This window comes from Pleurodeles waltl, chromosome 1_1, assembly GCF_031143425.1.
Source record: "Pleurodeles waltl isolate 20211129_DDA chromosome 1_1, aPleWal1.hap1.20221129, whole genome shotgun sequence".
Taxonomy (NCBI): domain Eukaryota; kingdom Metazoa; phylum Chordata; class Amphibia; order Caudata; family Salamandridae; genus Pleurodeles; species Pleurodeles waltl.
The window spans coordinates 716710592-716730909 of NC_090436.1; the positions used below are offsets into that span (position 1 = coordinate 716710592).

At 50.8% G+C, this 20318-nt stretch overlaps 1 protein-coding gene across 2 annotated transcripts in view; it reads left to right on the top strand.

Moving 5' to 3' along the window:
- The first annotated feature begins 18498 nt into the window (after positions 1–18498).
- The window catches only part of ADAMTS19 (ADAM metallopeptidase with thrombospondin type 1 motif 19), a 1141020-nt gene continuing 1139200 nt past the window's right edge, over positions 18499–20318 (top strand). For both annotated transcript variants that reach the window (XM_069227292.1, XM_069227293.1), the window contains exon 1: positions 18499–19045. In XM_069227292.1, coding sequence (XP_069083393.1) covers positions 18979–19045 — 67 coding nt within the window. In that variant the 5' untranslated portion in view covers positions 18499–18978. The remainder of the gene's footprint in view (positions 19046–20318) is intronic.

The following is a 20318-nucleotide window of genomic DNA, read 5'->3' on the forward strand; positions in this document are numbered from 1 at the left end:
GCGTCAATCTGCGGTGTGTCTACCACTACAGGGCACCCAGGATAACCCACCACCCCAACAACAACAGGGACCTGGGGGCAGTGGTAGTGGGCACACCGGCCAGGGGGCAGAGGCCCAGGGAAACAGGGGAACTCGGAGGGCAGCTGTGCGACAGGGGGGGGAGGAGAGGCCCAGGGAACCCACTCTCCACGAGGTCCTCACCACCATCATGGGAGCATACAACCGCTCCCAGGAGACGATGGCGACGGTACTGGCCCGGTTCCAGGAGATCCAGGCACTGCAGGAGGAACACTATCGGGGGTACAGGGAGGACATCAGAGCCATCAACACCACCCTGGTTACCATGGTAGGGCTGCTGCAGGACCTCGTAAACACCAGGGCGGACACTGACCAACACCCAAGGGCCCCTGCCACTAGCCTGGACCAAGAACAGCCAACCACCTCCGCCGGCGCTAGTGGACAGGAGGCCCCCGCACAGCAGCAGCCCACCAGCAGCCCACCAGCAGCCCACCAGACCCCCACCTCCTGCACCAGAAGAACCACCCCGCAAGAAGGCCCTGAGATCTCGCAAGAAGACAGAGTAGGATGTCAAGACCCCCGCCAGCAATGGATACCACCTGATGTCATCCCACTGTCCCACATTGTCACCCTGTCCGTCCTTGAACTGCCCATGCTCCATCTCTCCACAGGCCTCTGGACAATGCACCTGTGTGACTGTTACTCTGGACTCTGCCATGGACATTCCTTCACCATAGCCCCCACCCACTTGAAACCACCCATCCCATTTTGAGCACTTCAATAAACACCTATTTTGCACCAAAATATCTGGAGTCTGGCTGTGATTTCAATAGATTGTAATTGACATGACAGTGCAAATATGTCCTTGTACATGGTGAAGTCAACAAACAGCTGCCACAAAGCTGTAGTCCATGGGGAAACGAAGCACAGGACTCGTAGTGGGGACCCCAGATCTGAAATAGGGAGGGAAAAGCCAAAACTCAGTCATCATACACTGGGGCAAATAGACAGGCAGCAGAGATGCTGGAGAGTAGTTAACATTTACTAAATTATCTTTGAAATGTTACCTGTGTCCTATTGGAAGTACTGTTCAATGATTCTGTCCCTGTTGTCTGTTTCAGCCCCGTCGTCTTCCTCCTCGTCACTCTCCTCAGGTTCCACCGCTGCCACAACACCACCGTCTCGACCATCCTCCTGCAGGAAAGGCACCTGGCGGCGCAAAGCCAGGTTGTGAAGCATGCAGCAGGCCACGATGATGTGACACACCTTCTTAGGTGAGTACATTAGGGATCCACCTGTCATATGCAGGCACCTAAACCTGGCCTTTAGGAGGCCAAAGGTGCGTTCGATCACCCTCCTAGTATGCCCATGGGCCTCATTGTACCGTTCCTCTGCCCTGGTCTGGGGATTCCTTACTGGGGTCAGTAGCCACGACATGTTGGGGTACCCAGAGTCCCCCACTAGCCATACACGGTGTCTCTGTAGCTGTTCCATCACGTAAGGGATGCTGCTATTCCTTAGGATGTAGGCGTCATGCACTGACCCTGGGAATTTGGCATTTACATGCGAGATGTACTGGTCAGTCAAACACACCACCTGGATGTTCATTGAATGGTAACTTTTTCTGTTCCTGTACACCTGCTCCCTGTCTCTTGGGGGAACCAAAGCCACATGGGTCCCATCAATGGCACCAATTACGTTGGGAATATGTCCAAGGGTGTAGAAATCACCCTTCACTGTAGCCAATTCGCCCACCTCAGGGAAAATGATGTAGCTCCTCACGGATTTCATCAGGGCAGACAACACTCTGGATAACACCTTCGAAAACATGGGCTGAGACATCCCAGAAGCAATTCCCACGGTTGTCTGAAATGACCCACTTGCCAAGAAATGGAGTACTGACATGACCTGCACCAGAGGGGGAATCCCTGTGGGTTGGCGGATGGGGGACATCAGGTCGGGCTCCAGCTGGGCACACAGTTCATGGATAGTGGCACGGTTAAGACGGTAGGTCAGGATAATGTGGCGTTCTTCCATTGTCGACAGGTCCACCAGCGGTCGGTACACGGGAGGATTCATCCGTCTCCTCGCCCAACCCAGCGGACGGTGCCTAGGAAGGACAACATGGAGCACACAGTCAAGCAACCCACAGGTACGTACTCACAGCTAGCACAGTATACGATTCTCTATGCAGTGAATGGCGTGTCTGAGTGGCTATGCAAGGCCTAGGCCTGTGTGACGCAGTTGAAATTGAGCCATGTGGGCCCTGGAAATGGCGGCTGCCTGACCTGTGAAGTGTGACAATGGGATGTGAGGTCAATGCGCTGGCGTGGCACACCGCGGCGGGCGGCGGGCGAAGACCGCGGCGCAAAGCCGCATTGGTTAACATTGAAGCCTATGGGTTTCAGGAGCCAATGGCGAAGGGCGCCGGCGGTGGCGGGACGCACCGCCGCGGTACGCACCGCCGCGGACGTGACCGCCATTTTCTATCTACTTATCCACTTGCGACTTGAACTTTCACAGGAGAGGACCTATACTGCAAGTGTTGCTGTGACCTCGGTCTGGAAGGGACAATGGCTGCTGCACCTGGGGAAAGGGCCCCTGCCTTCACTGGAGAGGAGTTGGAGAAACTCGTGGATGGGGTCCTCCCCCAGTATGCGCTACTCTACGGTCCTCCAGACCAACAAGTGAGTTTAATTCAATCTGGATTTGGGGATACTGGCTGGCTTGGGGGCCTGGCGGGGGGCCTGGCGGGGATGGGGGGCATGTTGGGCCTGGCGGGGGCATGGCGGGGATGGGGGGCATGTTGGGCCTGGCGGGGGGCATGGCGGGGGGCCTGGCGGGGATGGGGGGCATGTTGGGCCTGGCGGGGGGCATGGCGGGGATGGGGGGCATGTTGGGCCTGGCGGGGGGCATGGCGGGGATGGGGGGCATGTTGGGCCTGGCGGGGGGCCTGGCAGGGGGCATGGCGGGGATGGGGGGCATGTTGGGCCTGGCGGGGGCATGGCGGGGATGGGGGGCATGTTGGGCCTGGCGGGGGCATGGCGGGGGGCCTGGCGGGGATGGGGGGCATGTTGGGCCTGGCGGGGGGCATGGCGGGGATGGGGGGCATGTTGGGCCTGGCGGGGGGCCTGGCGGGGGGCCTGGCGGGGATGGGGGGCATGTTGGGCCTGGCGGGGGGCCTGGCGGGGATGGGGGGCGTTGGGCCACTGGAAAGGAAAATGCTGACAAACTTGAACGTGGTATTTCTCCCTCCCTGTACGTGTCACATAGGTCCGCGCCCATGAGAAGATCGGGATTTGGCGTGCCATCGCCAAGGAAGTCCGGACCCTGGGGGTCCACCATCGACGGGGCAGCCACTGCCGCAAGAGGTGGGAGGACATCCGCCGCGGGACCAAGAAGACCGCCGAGTCTCTGCTGGGGATGGCCTCCCAACGTAGGCGGGGTGCCTGCCGTCAACTGAGCCCCCTGATGTTCCGGATCCTGGCGGTGGCCTACCCTGAATTGGATGGGCGCGTGAGGGCAGCACAGCAGACACAAGGGGGTGAGTACAAGCATTATCTACTCTGTTGTCGCGCAGTGGAGGTGTCTGGTTGGGGAAGGATGGCTGGGGGTCCCCCTAGGCCAGGGCGATATCTGTAGGCTGGGCACCCCCGTAAGCCCCTGTGTCCCCAGCCACCACCCTCAGTAGTTTGTCAGTACAGCCATCCCTGGGCCGTGTCATCCATGGGTGCAGTTGTCAACTCTAGGCGTGTAGGGCATGTTCCACGGAATGCGTAGCGGACCCCAAGTGCGCAACTTAGTGCAGGGGGCATCTGTGTCTGTCATGTCCGCTAACTGTACCGGAGATCCATGTACTCAATATCCCTTTATTTCTCTCTCCCCCCCCCTTTTTGTTTGTCTTTCTGTGCTTGTGTGCATCAGCATCATCAGGCGGAGGAGAAGTGGCATCAGGGCAGGAGGGAGCTGCATCTCACATGGCCCAGGAGGGCCATGCCACAGAGTCAGACTGGACCAGTGAGACGGAGGGCGAGGGGAGCTCCACGACGGGGACGACTGGAGCCTGCAGCGACACGGACACGTCCTCGGAAGGGGGCTCCCTTGCGGGGGTGGCACCATCCGTGCCCCCCGCCATTACAGGTACAGCCGCCACCCAGCGCACCATCTCCGCCCTCCCAGCAGCCCCTCAGCGTTCGCCCCGTGCCCGCTCTGCCAGGAAGCCGGGCATCTCCTTCACCCCAGGCACCTCAGGCCCTGCCCCTGTTACCCCCGCTGCCCTCAGTGAGGAGGTCATTGACCTCCTCCGAACGCTCATTGTTGGGCAGACTACCCTTTTGAATGCCATCCAGGGGGTGGAGAGGGAGGTTCATCGCAGCAATGCGTACCTGGAGGGCATTCATTCGGGTCAGGCTGCCCATCAGCGATCGTTCCAGGCTCTGGCCTCAGCACTGACGGCAGCCATTGTCCCTGTCTCCTGCCTGCCTCTACTAACTCCCTCCTCCCAGTCTCCTGTTCCTCTGCCTGTCCCACCCACACCATCAGACCAGCCTGCACACACCTCAACACCCAAGAGAAGCTCATCCAAACATAAGCACCACAGATCACGCAGACATTCACACACGCAACATTCCGATGCAGACATGCCAACAGTCACTACCACCTCTGTGACCCCCACCTCCTCGTCTCCCTCCTCCCTCCCTGTGACGTCTACACTCACACCTCCATTCACCTCACCATCAGCCAGTGTTTCCATCACCAGCACACCCTCCACTCCAGTCCGCACACGTGCAGTCACCACCCCCACTGCCATTTACACGTCCCCTGTGTCCTCTCCCACTGTGTCTGTCACCCCCTCTTCCACACCACACAAACGCAGCCACCCACCCACCCAACAGCCATCCACCTCACGACAGCCTATCCCTCCTGCACCTGCACCCAAAGACAGCAAACGTGACTCACCTACAACCACATCCTCTCCCTCCACTCCCATTCCCACTGTACCTACCACTCTCCATTGTCCCAAGAAGCTCTTCCTCGCCACTACTAACTTCTTTCCTGACCCTGAGCCCCCCCCCTCCTTCTCGTCGGGGTAAGAAGAGCACCTCAGCCACCACCAGCCCTGCAGCCCCCTTGACAAGGGTGCAGGGGTATTGGAGCCCGCCAGCCCGCATGTCTGGATCTTCGCCCAGCAGCAAGGGGACAGCCAGCCCACCCCCTGGGAAGAGGAGCAGAAGGCGGAAGGGTCGCCGCAGGAGCCCGCCTTCAACATCCCCCCCGGACACCACCCAGAGACAGTCACCAGCCACAGCTCCAAAGGGAGGAAAGGGCCACAGGCCCACGACTAAGGAGGGCAAGGGCAGCAAGTCGGAGAGGTCAGGCAGCAGGCCTGCTGCCCAGGAGGAGCCCACAACCCCCATAGCCGCTGCCCCGGGAGGAACCGGCACAGCTGCCCCGGGAGAGCCCACCACCCCCATAGCCGCTGCCCAGGGAGGACCCAGCCCAGCTGGCCAGGAGGGCCCCACCACCCACAGCCCAGGTGGGCAGTGAAGGAGCACCATCCCCGCTGCCCAGGAGGGCACCACCAGGCAATTAGCAGTTGGCCATAGACCGGCCGCCGTCTCAAGAACCGCTGAACTGGGCCCTTCAAGGCAAGGACCGCTGAACTGGGCCCGCCGTCTCAAGAACCGCTGAACTGGGCCCTTCAAGGCAAGGAGCGCTGAACTGGGCCCCGCCGTCTCAAGAACCGCTGAACTGGGCCCTTCAGGGCAAGGACCGCTGAACTGGGCCCCGCCGTCTCAAGAACCGCTGAACTGGGCCCCGCCGTCTCAAGCACCACTCCGCTGGGCCCCGCCGTCTCACGCACCGCTCCGCTGGGCCCCGCCGTCTCAAGAACCGCTGAACTGGGCCCTTCAGGGCAAGGACCGCTGAACTGGGCCCCGCCGTCTCAAGAACCGCTGAACTGGGCCCTTCAAGGCAAGTAGCGCTGACCTGGGCCCCACCGTCTCAAGAACCGCTGAACTGGGCCCTTCAGGGCAAGGACCGCTGAACTGGGCCCCGCCGTCTCAAGAACCGCTGAACTGGGCCCTTCAAGGCAAGTAGCGCTGACCTGGGCCCCACCGTCTCAAGAACCGCTGAACTGGGCCCCGCCGTCTCAAGAACCGCTGAACTGGGCCCCGCCGTCTCAAGAACCGCTGAACTGGGCCCTTCAAGGCAAGTAGCGCTGACCTGGGCCCCACCGTCTCAAGAACCGCTGAACTGGGCCCCGCCGTCTCAAGAACCGCTGAACTGGGCCCCGCCGTCTCAAGAACCGCTGAACTGGGCCCTTCAAGGCAAGTAGCGCTGACCTGGGCCCCACCGTCTCAAGAACCGCTGAACTGGGCCCCGCCGTCTCAAGAACCGCTGAACTGGGCCCCGCCGTCTCAAGAACCGCTGAACTGGGCCCTTCAGGGCAAGGACCGCTGAACTGGGCCCCGCCGTCTCAAGAACCGCTGAACTGGGCCCTTCAAGGCAAGGAGCGCTGAACTGGGCCCCGCCGTCTCAAGAACCGCTGAACTGGGCCCTTCAGGGCAAGGACCGCTGAACTGGGCCCCGCCGTCTCAAGAACCGCTGAACTGGGCCCTTCAAGGCAAGTAGCGCTGACCTGGGCCCCACCGTCTCAAGAACCGCTGAACTGGGCCCCGCCGTCTCAAGAACCGCTGAACTGGGCCCTTCAAGGCAAGTAGCGCTGACCTGGGCCCCACCGTCTCAAGAACCGCTGAACTGGGCCCCGCCGTCTCAAGAACCGCTGAACTGGGCCCCGCCGTCTCAAGAACCGCTGAACTGGGCCCTTCAAGGCAAGTAGCGCTGACCTGGGCCCCACCGTCTCAAGAACCGCTGAACTGGGCCCCGCCGTCTCAAGAACCGCTGAACTGGGCCCCGCCGTCTCAAGAACCGCTGAACTGGGCCCTTCAAGGCAAGAACCGCTGGCCCTTTGGCAGACGTGGCAGGGCAGGATCTATCTCGGGCAGGGCTGCAGGATGTCCTCTGGCCAACTTGCCTCCTCCAGTGGCAGTGGGGTCTGTTATGGACTGTGGCTTTGCTCTCCCCAGGATGGCCCAGTGGGCAGGCCACCCACTGTATGGACTGTTTGGACTGTTGGTTTGCTCTCCCCAGGATGGCCCAGTGGGCAGGCCACCCACTGTATGGACTGTTTGGACTGTGGCTTTGCTCTCCCCAGGATGGCCCAGTGGGCAGGCCACCCACTGTATGGACTGTATGGACTGTGGCTTTGCTCTCCCCAGGATGGCCCAGTGGGCAGGCCACCCACTGTATGGACTGTATGGACTGTGGCTTTGCTCTCCCCAGGATGGCCCAGTGGGCAGGCCACCCACTGTATGGACTGTATGGACTGTGGCTTTGCTCTCCCCAGGATGGCCCAGTGGGCAGGCCACCCACTGTATGGACTGTTTGGACTGTGGCTTTGCTCTCCCCAGGATGGCCCAGTGGTCATGGAGTCCCCTCGTGGATCTGGCGTCGTGTACTCAAGTGGCTGAGGTGCCCCCCCTTCCCTTCCCCCTGAGGTGCCTGTCCGATTTTCTTTCTGATGCCCCTGCAGTGTTCTCTCCGTGGAGTTCTTGTCGTGGGACTGGGCCTTGCCCCTTTGCACAGGAACCCTGTGATCCACGGACAGTGGTTGGACTACATTTAGTAGCTGTATATATTTTGTATATAGTTTATTTATTTATTGGTATTACTGGTGTCCATATTTCAATATATCTGCCCGTTTATGATCTCTTCTTTTGGTCTTTGCATTATTTCGGAGGGGGGTGGTTTGTGGGTTGTGACAGTGATCTGTGGGAATGCATTGATGTGTGTGTTGTAGTGGGTGTGGGTGGGTGGGTGTGTGCCGGTAATCTTTTCCCTCCCCTGTGTCGTAGGTGCAGTACTCACCGATGTCTTCCGCGCCGCCGGGCGTGCTCCTGGTATATGAGCAGGAATAGGAGTGCGGGGATGACCTGCAACTCTGGTTCCATGCTGCCGAAATCTCGCGTGGAGTGCGTAGAGGTGAGCGTTTTCCCGTTCGTAGTCTGTTTCCGCCGTGTTCTTATCGGCGGTGCTCCCGCCCCGGAAAAGGTGGCAGATTGGTGGGTCGTAATAGGGTGGGCGGTACATTGTCTGCCGCCTGGCTGTTGGCGGGAACCGCCGCGCTGTTTGTTTGTACCGCTGTGGCGGGCGGAGTGTTAAGTTGCCGGGCTGTGTTGGCGGTTCCCGCCAGGGTCAGAATTGCATATTTTAGACCGCCGGCCTGTTGGCGGCTTGGCCGCCGCTTTATCACCGACCGCCAGGGTCAGAATGAGGGCCATAGTTCTGTTACCTCAAGACAGTCGTGTTCCACTGCCTCTGTATTGTTAATCTCAGTGTTTTCAACAGGAAGTAGAGTTGCCAGGGTCAATACAGTACATCTTTTCAAGGAAACATTAGGTGATCCCAGAATAATTGTCTCATATTGGGTAAGTCGGGCATTTGTCATATGCTGAGTTTTAGTTCGAGTTAGCAAAATTTCAACTGAATGTGGAACCATTACTGTTAGGGGGTCCCATCACTATGCCTTCACACTGTTTGAGGCTCTGACCAACTGCTGCAACTGCGCGCAAACAACCCGGTAAGGATGCTGCAACTGGGTCCAAAGTAGCTGAAAAATATGCTACAGTGCGGTTTGTACCTCCATGGACCTGTGTTAAGACAGACAAAGAACAAGCATCCTGTTCATGACAAAACAGTAGAAAAGGCTTTGTCTAATCAGGCATACCTAAGGCTGGTGCCCTACACATGCACTCTCTCAATTCCATGAATGACTCAAGCTCTTCCACGGACAAAATGATGGTTACGGGTCATCCTTAGTTTCCTTGCCTGTCAGTTTTATCAATGGTTTAGAGATCATTGAAAAGTTGGGAATCCACTGACGACAGTAGCCCACCATTCCTAAAAACATTCTGACATCTCTCTTTGTTGTCGGGGGGTTTATCTGCAGTATGGCCGTCACCCTCTCCTTTGATATTCTCCTGGACCCTTTCTCAATCAAATGCCCTAAGTATTTCACCTCTTTTTGACAGTACTGCAGTTTCTTTGGGGACACTTTATGTCCGTTCTTTCCCAAATGGTTCAGTAAGGCAATTGTGTCATACCTACAGTCATCTCTTGTTCTGGACGCAATCAGCAAGTCGTCAATGTATTGTAGTAGAGTCGAACTGAAAGGCATTCTAGCGACTCCAAGTCCTTCTTCAATATCTGATTGAAGATGGAAGGTGACTCAGAAAATCCTTGAGGAATTCTGCACCAACTGTACACCTTGTCCAGGAATTTGAAACTGAATAAAAATTGGCTGTCCTCATGAAGAGGCACCGAAAAGAACGCTTGTGACAGGTCCACAACTGTGAACCACTCTGCATCACATGGAACCTGAAACATGAAACATGATTACTGCTGGATTCGGCACTATGGGGCAACATTTTACCACAATCTTGTTTATTTTCCTCAAATCCTGCACAATTCGAACCTTCCCATAAGGCTTTTTCAGACCCATTATTGGTGAATTACACGGGCTGCTCAATACCTCCTTCAGAACCCCTTGCTTTACAAAGTCCACAATTATCTGTGATACCTGAATGAGGACATCTTGTGCCATGTGGTACTGCGGTACCTGAGGAAACACTGCGTTTGGCTTAACCTGTAATTTAACCGGTTCTACTCCTTTTATTGGTCCCACTTCCTTTCCTGTCAGGTCCCACACTTTTCTCTGTCACTGTTCCTTGCAACTCAGCTGGCAAGTCAGTTACTGTAAGCATCGTGAATAAGGTTATCAGAGGGTAATCTTCATTTGCGGTCTCTGTTTCTGAAAACTGCCCATCATCTCCCTCATCATCACTGTTTGTTTGAACCTCAATCCCTTCATTAGAACAGGTAATCGAACATTTTGTTTTGCACAATAAGTCTCTTCTCAGTAGGGATACGGGACTCGAATCACAGACTACAAACTTATGCAGTCCCTGGAAGTTGCCAATCTCAACTTGAACTGGGTCAGTAATCGAGTTTTGTCAAGTACTGGTTTGCTACTCCTACCACTCTGATGGTACGCCCTGAAAGTGGCAATTTCGGAATCTCTGCACTTCTGACTGTAGAGTGTGTAGCTCCTGTATCAACCAAGAATGAAACCTTATGAACCATCACCTTCCCTTCTACATAGGGTCCCCTCTGATCTACTTCTAGGGACGCTGCAAGCCTGCACTCCTCACTATCTGAACTATCATCCGACCATTCATCATTTATTGCATCCTCACCACGCAATGGGAATTGCTGCACTGTGTTATTTTGACTCATCATTTGGCCTGTGACCTGCTGAGGAAGCATCACCTGTTGCTGTCCCATTGGAGCTAATGGTAATTGCATTTGCTGTCTAGGTACAATGGGAACCTGCTGCTGTACTTGCTGCATTTGTGCTGGTTGAACACGCAGCATTTGTATTTGCTGCATGGGCTGTAACCCCTGCATCTGAACCATGTTCTTTTGGAGGTTCTGATTCTGGCCCCTCAATTTTGGACCCCTCACATTTTGAAATGTACCGACATCAGTGCTTTGTTGAACGACATCATCATGCACCACATTCGGGCATTCCCGCTTCCAATGCCCCACGCCCCCACACACATGACATCTTTTTCATCCCCTGCACCTCATTTTGAACCACAACAGTATTCAAGTCTGGACCGCGATTCACAAAACCCCGACCTCAACCTCTCGGCTGTGCCTGAAACATGCCATTCCCTTGCGGTTGCTGCTGTACCATCTGCTGGATTCCATTCCCCTGCATACCTGCCTGCGCTGCCTTAATCTGCATCACCATCACTTTCTCCTTCAACTTTCTCTGCTTCTGTTCAATCTCGTCACTACAGTACTTTGCATACTGTAACACCTCATCAATCGGCTTCGCTTGCCAACAGATCAAATGATTCTTAATCATCTGGCTAACCTCTGGTCTCAGCCCTTCAACAAATCTGAACACAAGATGGTTCATGTCTTTCGGCTCAATAGTCTCAGTGCCACTGTAATGCTTGAACGCTTTCAACAACCTCTCATAATAAGCATGGATTGACTCTTTAACCTCCTATGAGGTCCGGTCGATTTTCTGCCAATCAGTCACTTTCGGTGACACTTTCTGCTTCAAAAATTCAATCACTTTATGATAGTACTTCATCACCTCCTCCGAAGGTGCTCCAGTCACCTTATCCCTTGCTGGTTCCTGTGTCGGCCAGTCCACACCTCTCTTGCACTCAAGCCATAAGTCAGGTGGAACAATGATCTCAAACAAGGTATTCAAGTCCTCCCCGAGACACTTCGCAAGCTTCACAAACCTGTCTATCTGTTGATGCCACGCTATTGGTTTCTCCCTCAACCTGGGATAATCATTTGTGAATGACAGAATGTCTCCCCTAGACCACGGTACGTGGACTAGAACCCCTCCAGCTGTTTCTCTCATCGGTAACATCTTTATTGTCCCAGTGTCCGGTGAAGCTTTAGTCTGATTTGATTCCGGACTGTCACTCTTGTCCTTGTCTCTTTTCTTTGCCCATCTGCCTTCCCTCTTTTCTAAGGCTCCCCAGATCTGCGCACGTTGCAGTATTTCTTTAAGATGCGCTTTTATTCCAGCCGACCTCATGTGATCAAAATCTTTAGAGTCGAAATCTAGTCTGTAGCTTCTTTTCAAATGTTTAGTATTCTCAATATCAATATTGTATTTGTCTGCCAGGTTCGCCAACCTCTGATGCACTTTGCCCACTTCTTTAGTAATTTTGGGGCACAAATACCTTAATTCTGCTTCTGTGTATGATTCTAATCTGTTTACCCCTATTGTTCCTTCCACTAGTTCAGCAGCTTCCACACCCATTCTTACAAAGTTTAAGTAATCATCTCTCTCTGATCTCTCTGCGGTCACTGTAGCAGGTTGTGAAGTTTTGTTATTTCCCAACCACTCATTTAGTTGTTGCACGGAAAAACCTTGCAACAAGATATTTCCTGGCTGCATCAATGGTGTCTGTGATGTATCCGCACTCATTGTCTGTGGGGCTAACACACTTGACCCTACTTGTCTCATTGCCTCCAAAGGAGCCCCGATCGGACTAAGGTCTAACAGAGATCTAAGCTTTTCGGCTGTTTGCGCTCTTGACGATATTGATCGGGGGTTCCTGTGAATCCTTCCCTCATTATTTCCTGGGTCCCCACCCCTTGATCACATGTGTCAGGTTTACCCTGCGCATACAGCGGTACAGGTGGACCAACAGTAATTGGTAATGATAGGGCAGCTGGTGTCTGACCTGGTCCCATACCCCGCGGAGCAGTAACTCGCAACGCTTGTCTCACTGTGGCCGGTGCAGGTACTAACGGAGATCCTGCTGATGGACTATATCCCGGAATCAGTTGTTGCTGTGGCTGAGGTAGCAATGGCGGAGTTGGCTCAATCAGCACTAACCTTGATTTTGTATATATCGGATCAGGCGGCACCATCAGACTCGTAGTAGTCTCTAGTACTGGGACGTCTGGATAGATTCTCTGTATCTGTGGTGGAGGTTGCAACTGTATCTGCATGTCTGGCGCAGTGGGTACACTGACACCACTTTGTGTCAAAACCGTATCACTAGTCTGCACTGTATCTGTAACTCCCTTATCCTGCGTCTGGTTCCCAGTACCCGCACTAGTGCTCAGGGCATTGTCGTCTACTGCATAAAGTGGCGGGCGATCATGTAACAACTGATTAAGGAAATCTTCATCATCTGAGTCATCTTCTTCTATCCAAGACCTTTTAGTCTCTTTTGGTTTGCTAGAGCTCTTATCTGTCTTACAGGTGGCTTTCCTACCCTGTGTCTCGTCTTCTTGTGTTATTGCTGGAAACAATTTGAGTCCGTCAACTATTCCCCTTCTCCACATTTTGCTCTCATTGTCCCATCTAGCCTCAGCTAAAGTCTTCTCTGCCCTTTTCATTCTCCTTTCAAATTTCTGCTGTCTTTGTCGTATCGCCATTAAATCCCAGACTGCTAATGCCTCATACTGAGCTGGCCTCGGAGGTGGCTTTTGTACACTTAACATCCACCTTAAATTCTCTAAAATTCTTGTATTGAACGTTCCGTGTTCCGGAAATGCTAAACATCCCTCCTTCTCTGTTAATTTGCGCCACTGCTTCATCCATAGGCAAGGCGCGACTCCTTTTTCCTCCATTACTATATAAGCTGGAGTACCCTCAGGCGGTGTAGGCTCCCCCTCACTCGCCATAAAGTATGCGTCTACTTTCAGAGCGCTCCTAAAAGCTTTGATAAAATTCATCTTTGTGTCTTTTGCTTTGTTTTGTATTTAAACAGGAAGTGACTTTAATTCCCAGGACACTCTTCACTTACCTTTCTCAACCTATTGCCGCTCACGGCTGCCAATCCGTCCGCGACCCCTCTCGACAACTGACCTATCCCAGTGCGGCACTACTGACGTCACACTCACACACTGCAGCTGACAAAGTCTCACGGCTTGTCCTCCTCACACTGGATTCACACCAAACTAATGCAATATATTGCAAGCACCTTTAACAACAACAATTCAAATTTGCCGGTTTACTACAGGAAGGGTACACAGTCGCTTCAGAACTTTACAGAGATTTCACTTGAAGCCTCGGCCGCTACTCTCTCCTTCTCAGTTCCCGCATACGCAAGCAGAATTCGACCCGCAAATTCTACTTTCGACTTGTCAATGGTTTGTTCTAGTGCACTATAGAACTCGTCAAATCTCCATTGAAGTTTTCACTCATACACTTGACTCAAACTCGACTTGTCAACCACGCCCGATTGACCTATATAAACCGCACAAATTACAACATAAACCCAAGTGTCTCCTACATTTGTCAATATACTCCGGAGTCTTAGACCACGACGGGTCCGTACATTACCAACCAACCACGTGGATAATTTTGAGCACAAAGCGCCACACTCATATGAAGTACGCCTACTTTCCTACTCTCATACTGCGGAGTACGCCCACTCCTCCGAAAACAACATTACCTGGCCTAAACATACACTCACTTCACAAACACCTGCAATATGCATAAGCTGAGAAAGTGCAAATTCTACACCACACATGCTAAAACGCCGAGAACATTCCCAACTCACTTAGGCAGGCTCCGAGATCCCGGGAAAGTCATGGGGAATTTAGAAACACTCAAATAATTTGAGAGAGGACCCCACTATTTCTACGCCCCAAGGGGGCAGGGTACCGTTTCCAGTAGACAAAAGAAGAACCCCTAGGGGCAACCCCTATAAATTGGTTAACACTCAAAACACACACCCATATAATAATACACTTGTCTTTGATAAAGGAAATTCAAAAAGAGGAAGTTTAATGAAAAAATCCCATAAAATACATTTCCATAATAATTACATATCACAATAAAAATCTCTTTAGAAATATCTAGTTAGACACAATAAAAATATATACACAATAAAAATACACGACATGGGAGACAAAACACAGACAATCCCCTTGTCTATTGTTATTTGCTGTCCACAAAGTGATTTTATCCCGTCCCACAGATATAATATTGCCAATCGTAATGGGATAGTTTCAGCAAGAGGGTCCAGCAGTGTAACAGTAATTCTCTGTCCTAGGGCCCCAAAGGGCCAAACCGTCGCTCTGCTACAAGAACTGCTAACACGTCCCTCTATGATAATTTATTACACATCAGGACTCGATTTAGGCCAATGAATCTTTTGACCCAGTTGAGAGACACCTTAGGACGAGATAGCTAATCAATATGTCAATCAATACATCAATAATGTCATCAATATTTATTACAACAATGCATTTCACTATATTCAAAGACATTAATCAACTCAAGACACCACCATGACCTCGCAGTCATGAATAACCACACCACTTTAGTATGAATTTAGTAATTTTATTCCCTATTGATTACAATACTACTAGCAGATTTATTAATCTCAAAACCAAGAAACACAATAGCATAGTCACGATATGGCAATTCTGGTAAGATTTCATTAAAGCAAGAATCACAAACATCAGAACATAGCACGGCGTGAACATAAAACTATCTTTAGCAGCGTATCGTCAACAAAGCATTGATTCAGTCGTTGGTCTATTTGTGTCAGTTTTAGTGAACCCCTCTGAACTAACCTCTAATTAGCATTGGCATGTTGGGCTTCATGCAAAACTAATTTAGTAACACCAATATGGAAAACATCTAGCTATGGTCTCTGTCAAAAGGTAAGCAATTGGTACCTAGAAAGGAAAAGCAAACAGACAAATCACTATTTCATTGTCATAGTTACCCTCCAAGGTTTGGGTCAGCACTCAGGTTCTATCTTCGTCTTCAGGACATCAGTTGATTTGCCATCAGTCAGAGACTCAGCTCTCGGGAGAATAGGGGCACTTCCCTCATAAGGAGGTAAAGTGTAAAAGGGCAATCTAAGGAAGAGGATGGTTTAAGTAAAACCAATAAGTCATCAAACAAAGTGACAAAGTTTCTGGATCAAATCAATAGCATTTCCCTAACCAATCTAAATGGCTCCCCGTGTCATAGGTTTTTATCCCTTTTTGGTTGTACATTCCCCTAAAACTTGATTGGACAAATGTTGCACCCCACTATCTTTAGCCAATTAAAAACAGGTTATGTCATTAAATCTTTCACCCCGCATTAGTTCTCAAGCAGTTTATTGGTCCATATGATTGACGTCTTCAGAGGTAGAACGTCCGGTATGATTTCATCCTTCTGTAATTCTTTGCACATCTTTGGTCAGTAGCTCCATTGTCTGTACCGGTTTGAGCGACCTTGTACATTATACTAATCTACACTGTTGCATTTTAGCTAATACATTTCTACAAGCAATATGAATTTCATGAGAACGGATCTACTATAGTTACATTCAGCTTCTAGTTTGGAGAAAACAAGAGTTCATGTCCTTTTGCAAGTCAGCACACTGCACGTTAGAAAAACACATTTAATATGAGAGCCAGGCAGCTAGGCCTCAACTCATGCTAAGGCCTATAAGATTTATTAGCAAAACTTTAATAACATAATCATTAATAATTAGTATAAAACCATTCTTTAATATAACATTTCATCAACATTAGTAATTTTCATTAGTCCTCGTGTATACTGGCGGCCACTCCCCGTGGTTACATTTCAATTGCACATTTTAGCAAAACATACTAATACAGTCTTTATGCAGCATTATTACACATTAGTTCAAAAACATTTCATGTTAATATAGATTATATAAGCTACGCTCTCTCACTGGGTTCATGGTCCGCGGAACCTACTGCATTTGTGGCTGGAGCGGGATGCTTGTGCCCCACATAAGTTACCCCAGACACTGTTTTGGGAGAATGGTATGGTGCCATAACATCTTTGACTCCCTGGACACAATGATTTGTTCCTGGCAGCACCTCCTGGAGCTGCTATACTCACCCCATGAGCCCTTGACCTGGTGTCTACGGTTCCCTGTGGGTCAAGAACAGGAAGCTACAAATGCAATCAGGGAGCTGGGTATACAAACTAAGGGGAACTTCTGTGATGGTACAATGTGTAGTTGGTACTCGGTTCAAAAGCAGAGTGACAGACCTATCATCCTAACTCAATGTCACTATTACAGGGCGCAACATACATTGTGGGGTCTACCGTGGGGAGGATGTGCTGGAACCTCAAGAAATGCTGGCATTGTCCTCTCTCCCTTGCAAACAGCAGTGCCCTGCTGGGTAGGGAAAAAGCGCCAATCAATTATTCGCAGAAGGATAAGACTGGCATCTCACCGCCACTTCCTCAGAACATTCCTGGACCTGATAAGACTGCACCTGAAGACAAATGCCCTACTGGAAGAAAGAAGTCTTAAAGACTCCTGAATCTTGCCATTACTCAGGGACTGGATCTTTTCTCAAACAGTCAAGTAGTTGGCCTCCTGTTTTCCTTCTCCAGTGACACAAGAAACAGAATGACTACTGCCTCTAAGAAGGCCTAGGTGACCAGAACTCTGGACAGTAGGAACCCTGACTAGAGAGAGTCTTGGTGCCTAAAAGCTGGCTCGGGGAACTAGGTTACGTTATTAAATGTCTTCCATCCCACAGTGAATAACCCACTCTCTGGCAGCCTTCAGAAAGCCATACCTAAAAATGCACACATGATATATGTGGTGCTTTCCATTACACAGCAAATATTGGCAGTAGGTTGCAGAGCAGTGTAGAAAGGAGGATACAAGTAGGGAAACGTGGATGTTTTTAGACTAGGCAATATTGTGCCCACTGGAGGAGCAATTTGACAAGTAAAAGAGAAAAGGGACATAGTTTTTTGTAAGTTAGATATGTGCTTGCTGAATAAAAATTAAGTAAAGCCGTCTAGGTTAGTTAAAAATGCCAGCTAAGCACAATAATCTACATTACCCTCCACAAAACCAGTATCAAGGTTCAATTGCAATCAACTTGCATGGTGTCCCTAGCATTTGACTTGTAATTGATCAACTCGAACTTATTCCAATGAAAAGGTGTGAATAGAAGTCACCAAATGTGAAACACTGGCCCCCTAGCTTAGAGAAATCATGCCGGTATCATTTTCAAACAAGAGTAGGAGACATTTGCGTAATCATGACCCAAATAGTGAATAAATTAAATATACTGAGTAAACTGAATGGCCATATGGAAAATGTCAGCAGTCACCGCACGGTCATGTTTGGGTTAGTGAAGGATTTCGAAAAGTAAACCCATTAGTCTAATGGCCTGGTCTTTGGCCGCCACACTAAATGAATATACCTTATTTTCACAAAATTGCACTTTAGCAAGGATTGAGAAAATGAAGAGGTTTTAAAGCAGGTCACCTAATCTATTATTTCAAAGTTATTTTCTAAGAAGTGATTGAAATATATATGAAAACACAAAAGATGTGTTTAGATAATGACGCATTCCGCATGTTTCTTTTATATTCACAGTAATTTTGAGAGATGTCATGAAAGCATATTGACTAAGTACATCGACTGGGGCTTGGCAGGTTAGCATCCACTTTGACAGACTGGACGACACAGTGACGTGCGACAGGGCAACTGGTCCATTCGGGTCCTCGCGACAGCGTTGACTACCTTCAGAATGAATGAGGGAATATGAGGGTAACTCGTGGAGCCCACTGATGTTAGAAGAAAGCTTTTTTTGGTCAAATGTCCATTCAGTATTGGCTTACGGCGTGCTTTCTGGCCCTATGCTAGCTACCTGTTTCTACCCCCCGTGCTTTGTGCTCTCTGGATAACGTGAGTCTCTTGGACTCTGTGACCTCCTCACAACGCCCTCTGCGCTCCTGGGAGGGCTTCGCTGCTGCCTTCTGATCACAGCCGCCCCCTCCCCCCATCCTCAACACACACACACACACTCTCTCCCCTTCTCCTCCCCCTGCTGCTCCCGCTCTCAGAGCCGCCTGAGCGCTGAGACAACGCGCTGCTGGCTGCAAGGGGCTGCCGGCTGCATCTGGAGAGAGGCGTGTTCTCTGCAAACTTGGCCCTCTTGCTTGCACTTTCTAGTGCCGCTTCTCTCCCTCACGCTGCATCTGCGGACCTGTGCTCCCCCGGCCTTAGGCTGGACCTGGCCCGTGAGACCTTGTCTGAGAACTAATCCTGTGGGCATATTAACAGCCGCCTACTTAGACTGACAGAATCCCACCCTGGTTCTTAAAGTTTCAGCCAGCGGCCGGCATCAAACGGAGCACCTCACAGAACCACTTCGCAGCCCCGTTCTTATCACCAAAGGGGGACGTGTCTGTGCCAAGTGCATCCCTCCTGCAGAAAAGGAAAGAGGAAAAGCAGACCCAGAAGAGCCATCAATCAGTTCTCCAGCCTTCAAAGTTTCCAGCCGAGTGCTGCATGTGTTTGGGACATTTAGGCAGAGGGGACCAGAGACGGGGAAATGAAGCTGAGGCACGCTTGCTGCCTCTCTTACATGTTGGGCTTTGTGTCAAACTGCATCATTTCAGGTAAGAATTTTAGGTTCTGCCGTGGACCGTCTTCTGAGCTCTACTAAGTGATTTTTATGCTGCCCGCATGTTTGAATAGGCGCCATATGGTTTAGTACGCTGCTGTGGTATTCCAGACATCCACGTATGGGTAAACGCGTGCACGGGGCATACCTGCATATTTCATATTGAAAAAATAAGAGGCATGCGTCTGCTCAGCTGATCTCGGGCTAGACCCTGGTGTCAAACATACACCGTGCTCATTAACAGGTGTTACTGTTACCCATTTCTACAGTGCTCAATTTAAAGACTTCTGAAAAAAGGAAGTTTGTGTTTGGCTTAGTCGAGTTACGAACGCATACCATGTAGATCACAGTAGACCTGGGTGGCAAGCTTGCCCACTGGACCATTTTACCAGCGTCTGAGCATAATTTAATTCTGGAGTTGGAGAATACATCTCGTGGATCTGTAGGACGTCAAGTTAGTTGCTGGGGCATGTTATTGCACATGCAAGGATGGGAAAAAAGTGACCTCTGTTACTTTTTAACACCCTCAGCACTCACCCTCACCCTCATACACACATACCGATTTCATGAATGTCTCCCACTATGCCTATTTCTCCTGTGTCTGTGTAGGGAGATTGCGACCATCCATAGGCACTACATGGATTAGGGATTGCAGGACATAGGGCATAGTAGCCTTCTAAGAAATAATCTTAAACACAGAGCCAAGACAATTATCTTCTGTTACATTCTCAACATCTTGCTAGTGGGTGAAAGTTTTCTTGAGGCACACTAGCAGTGTTCAAATTTGACATGTTGACGTGTTAAAACATCTTCTTGAAAAGCACTGGGTACAGGTTGTTTCAAATGAATGAAGGAAGGGGGAAGCATTGCAAAACTCCATGAAGGGAACCTTACACGGTGCACTTTTTAACTTGAAGTATTGAATGTATGGAAATCCTGAATGAGTGTTTCCAGGTTTTGCTGAATCAGATGGGGTTATTCTCTGAGTGAAAGTTCCTAAGAAGTTTGTATCAGATCAGGATCTTCTGACTGTGATTATTCTGCTTCCTTTTGAGTTGTTATCTGTTCAGGGCTGTGGAATACATTATGGGTTATGTGAACAGGGTGAGTATTAAGAAGGACGCTTGTTTTCAATGTATTGACAATGGATTTTTAGGGCCTGATTTACAAAGGTAAACTCACACTTTTGTGTAAGTTTACAATTGTTTGGTATTCACAAAGGAATTTATGAGTAGTATCTTTATGGGTACGATGCCCCTACACATTAA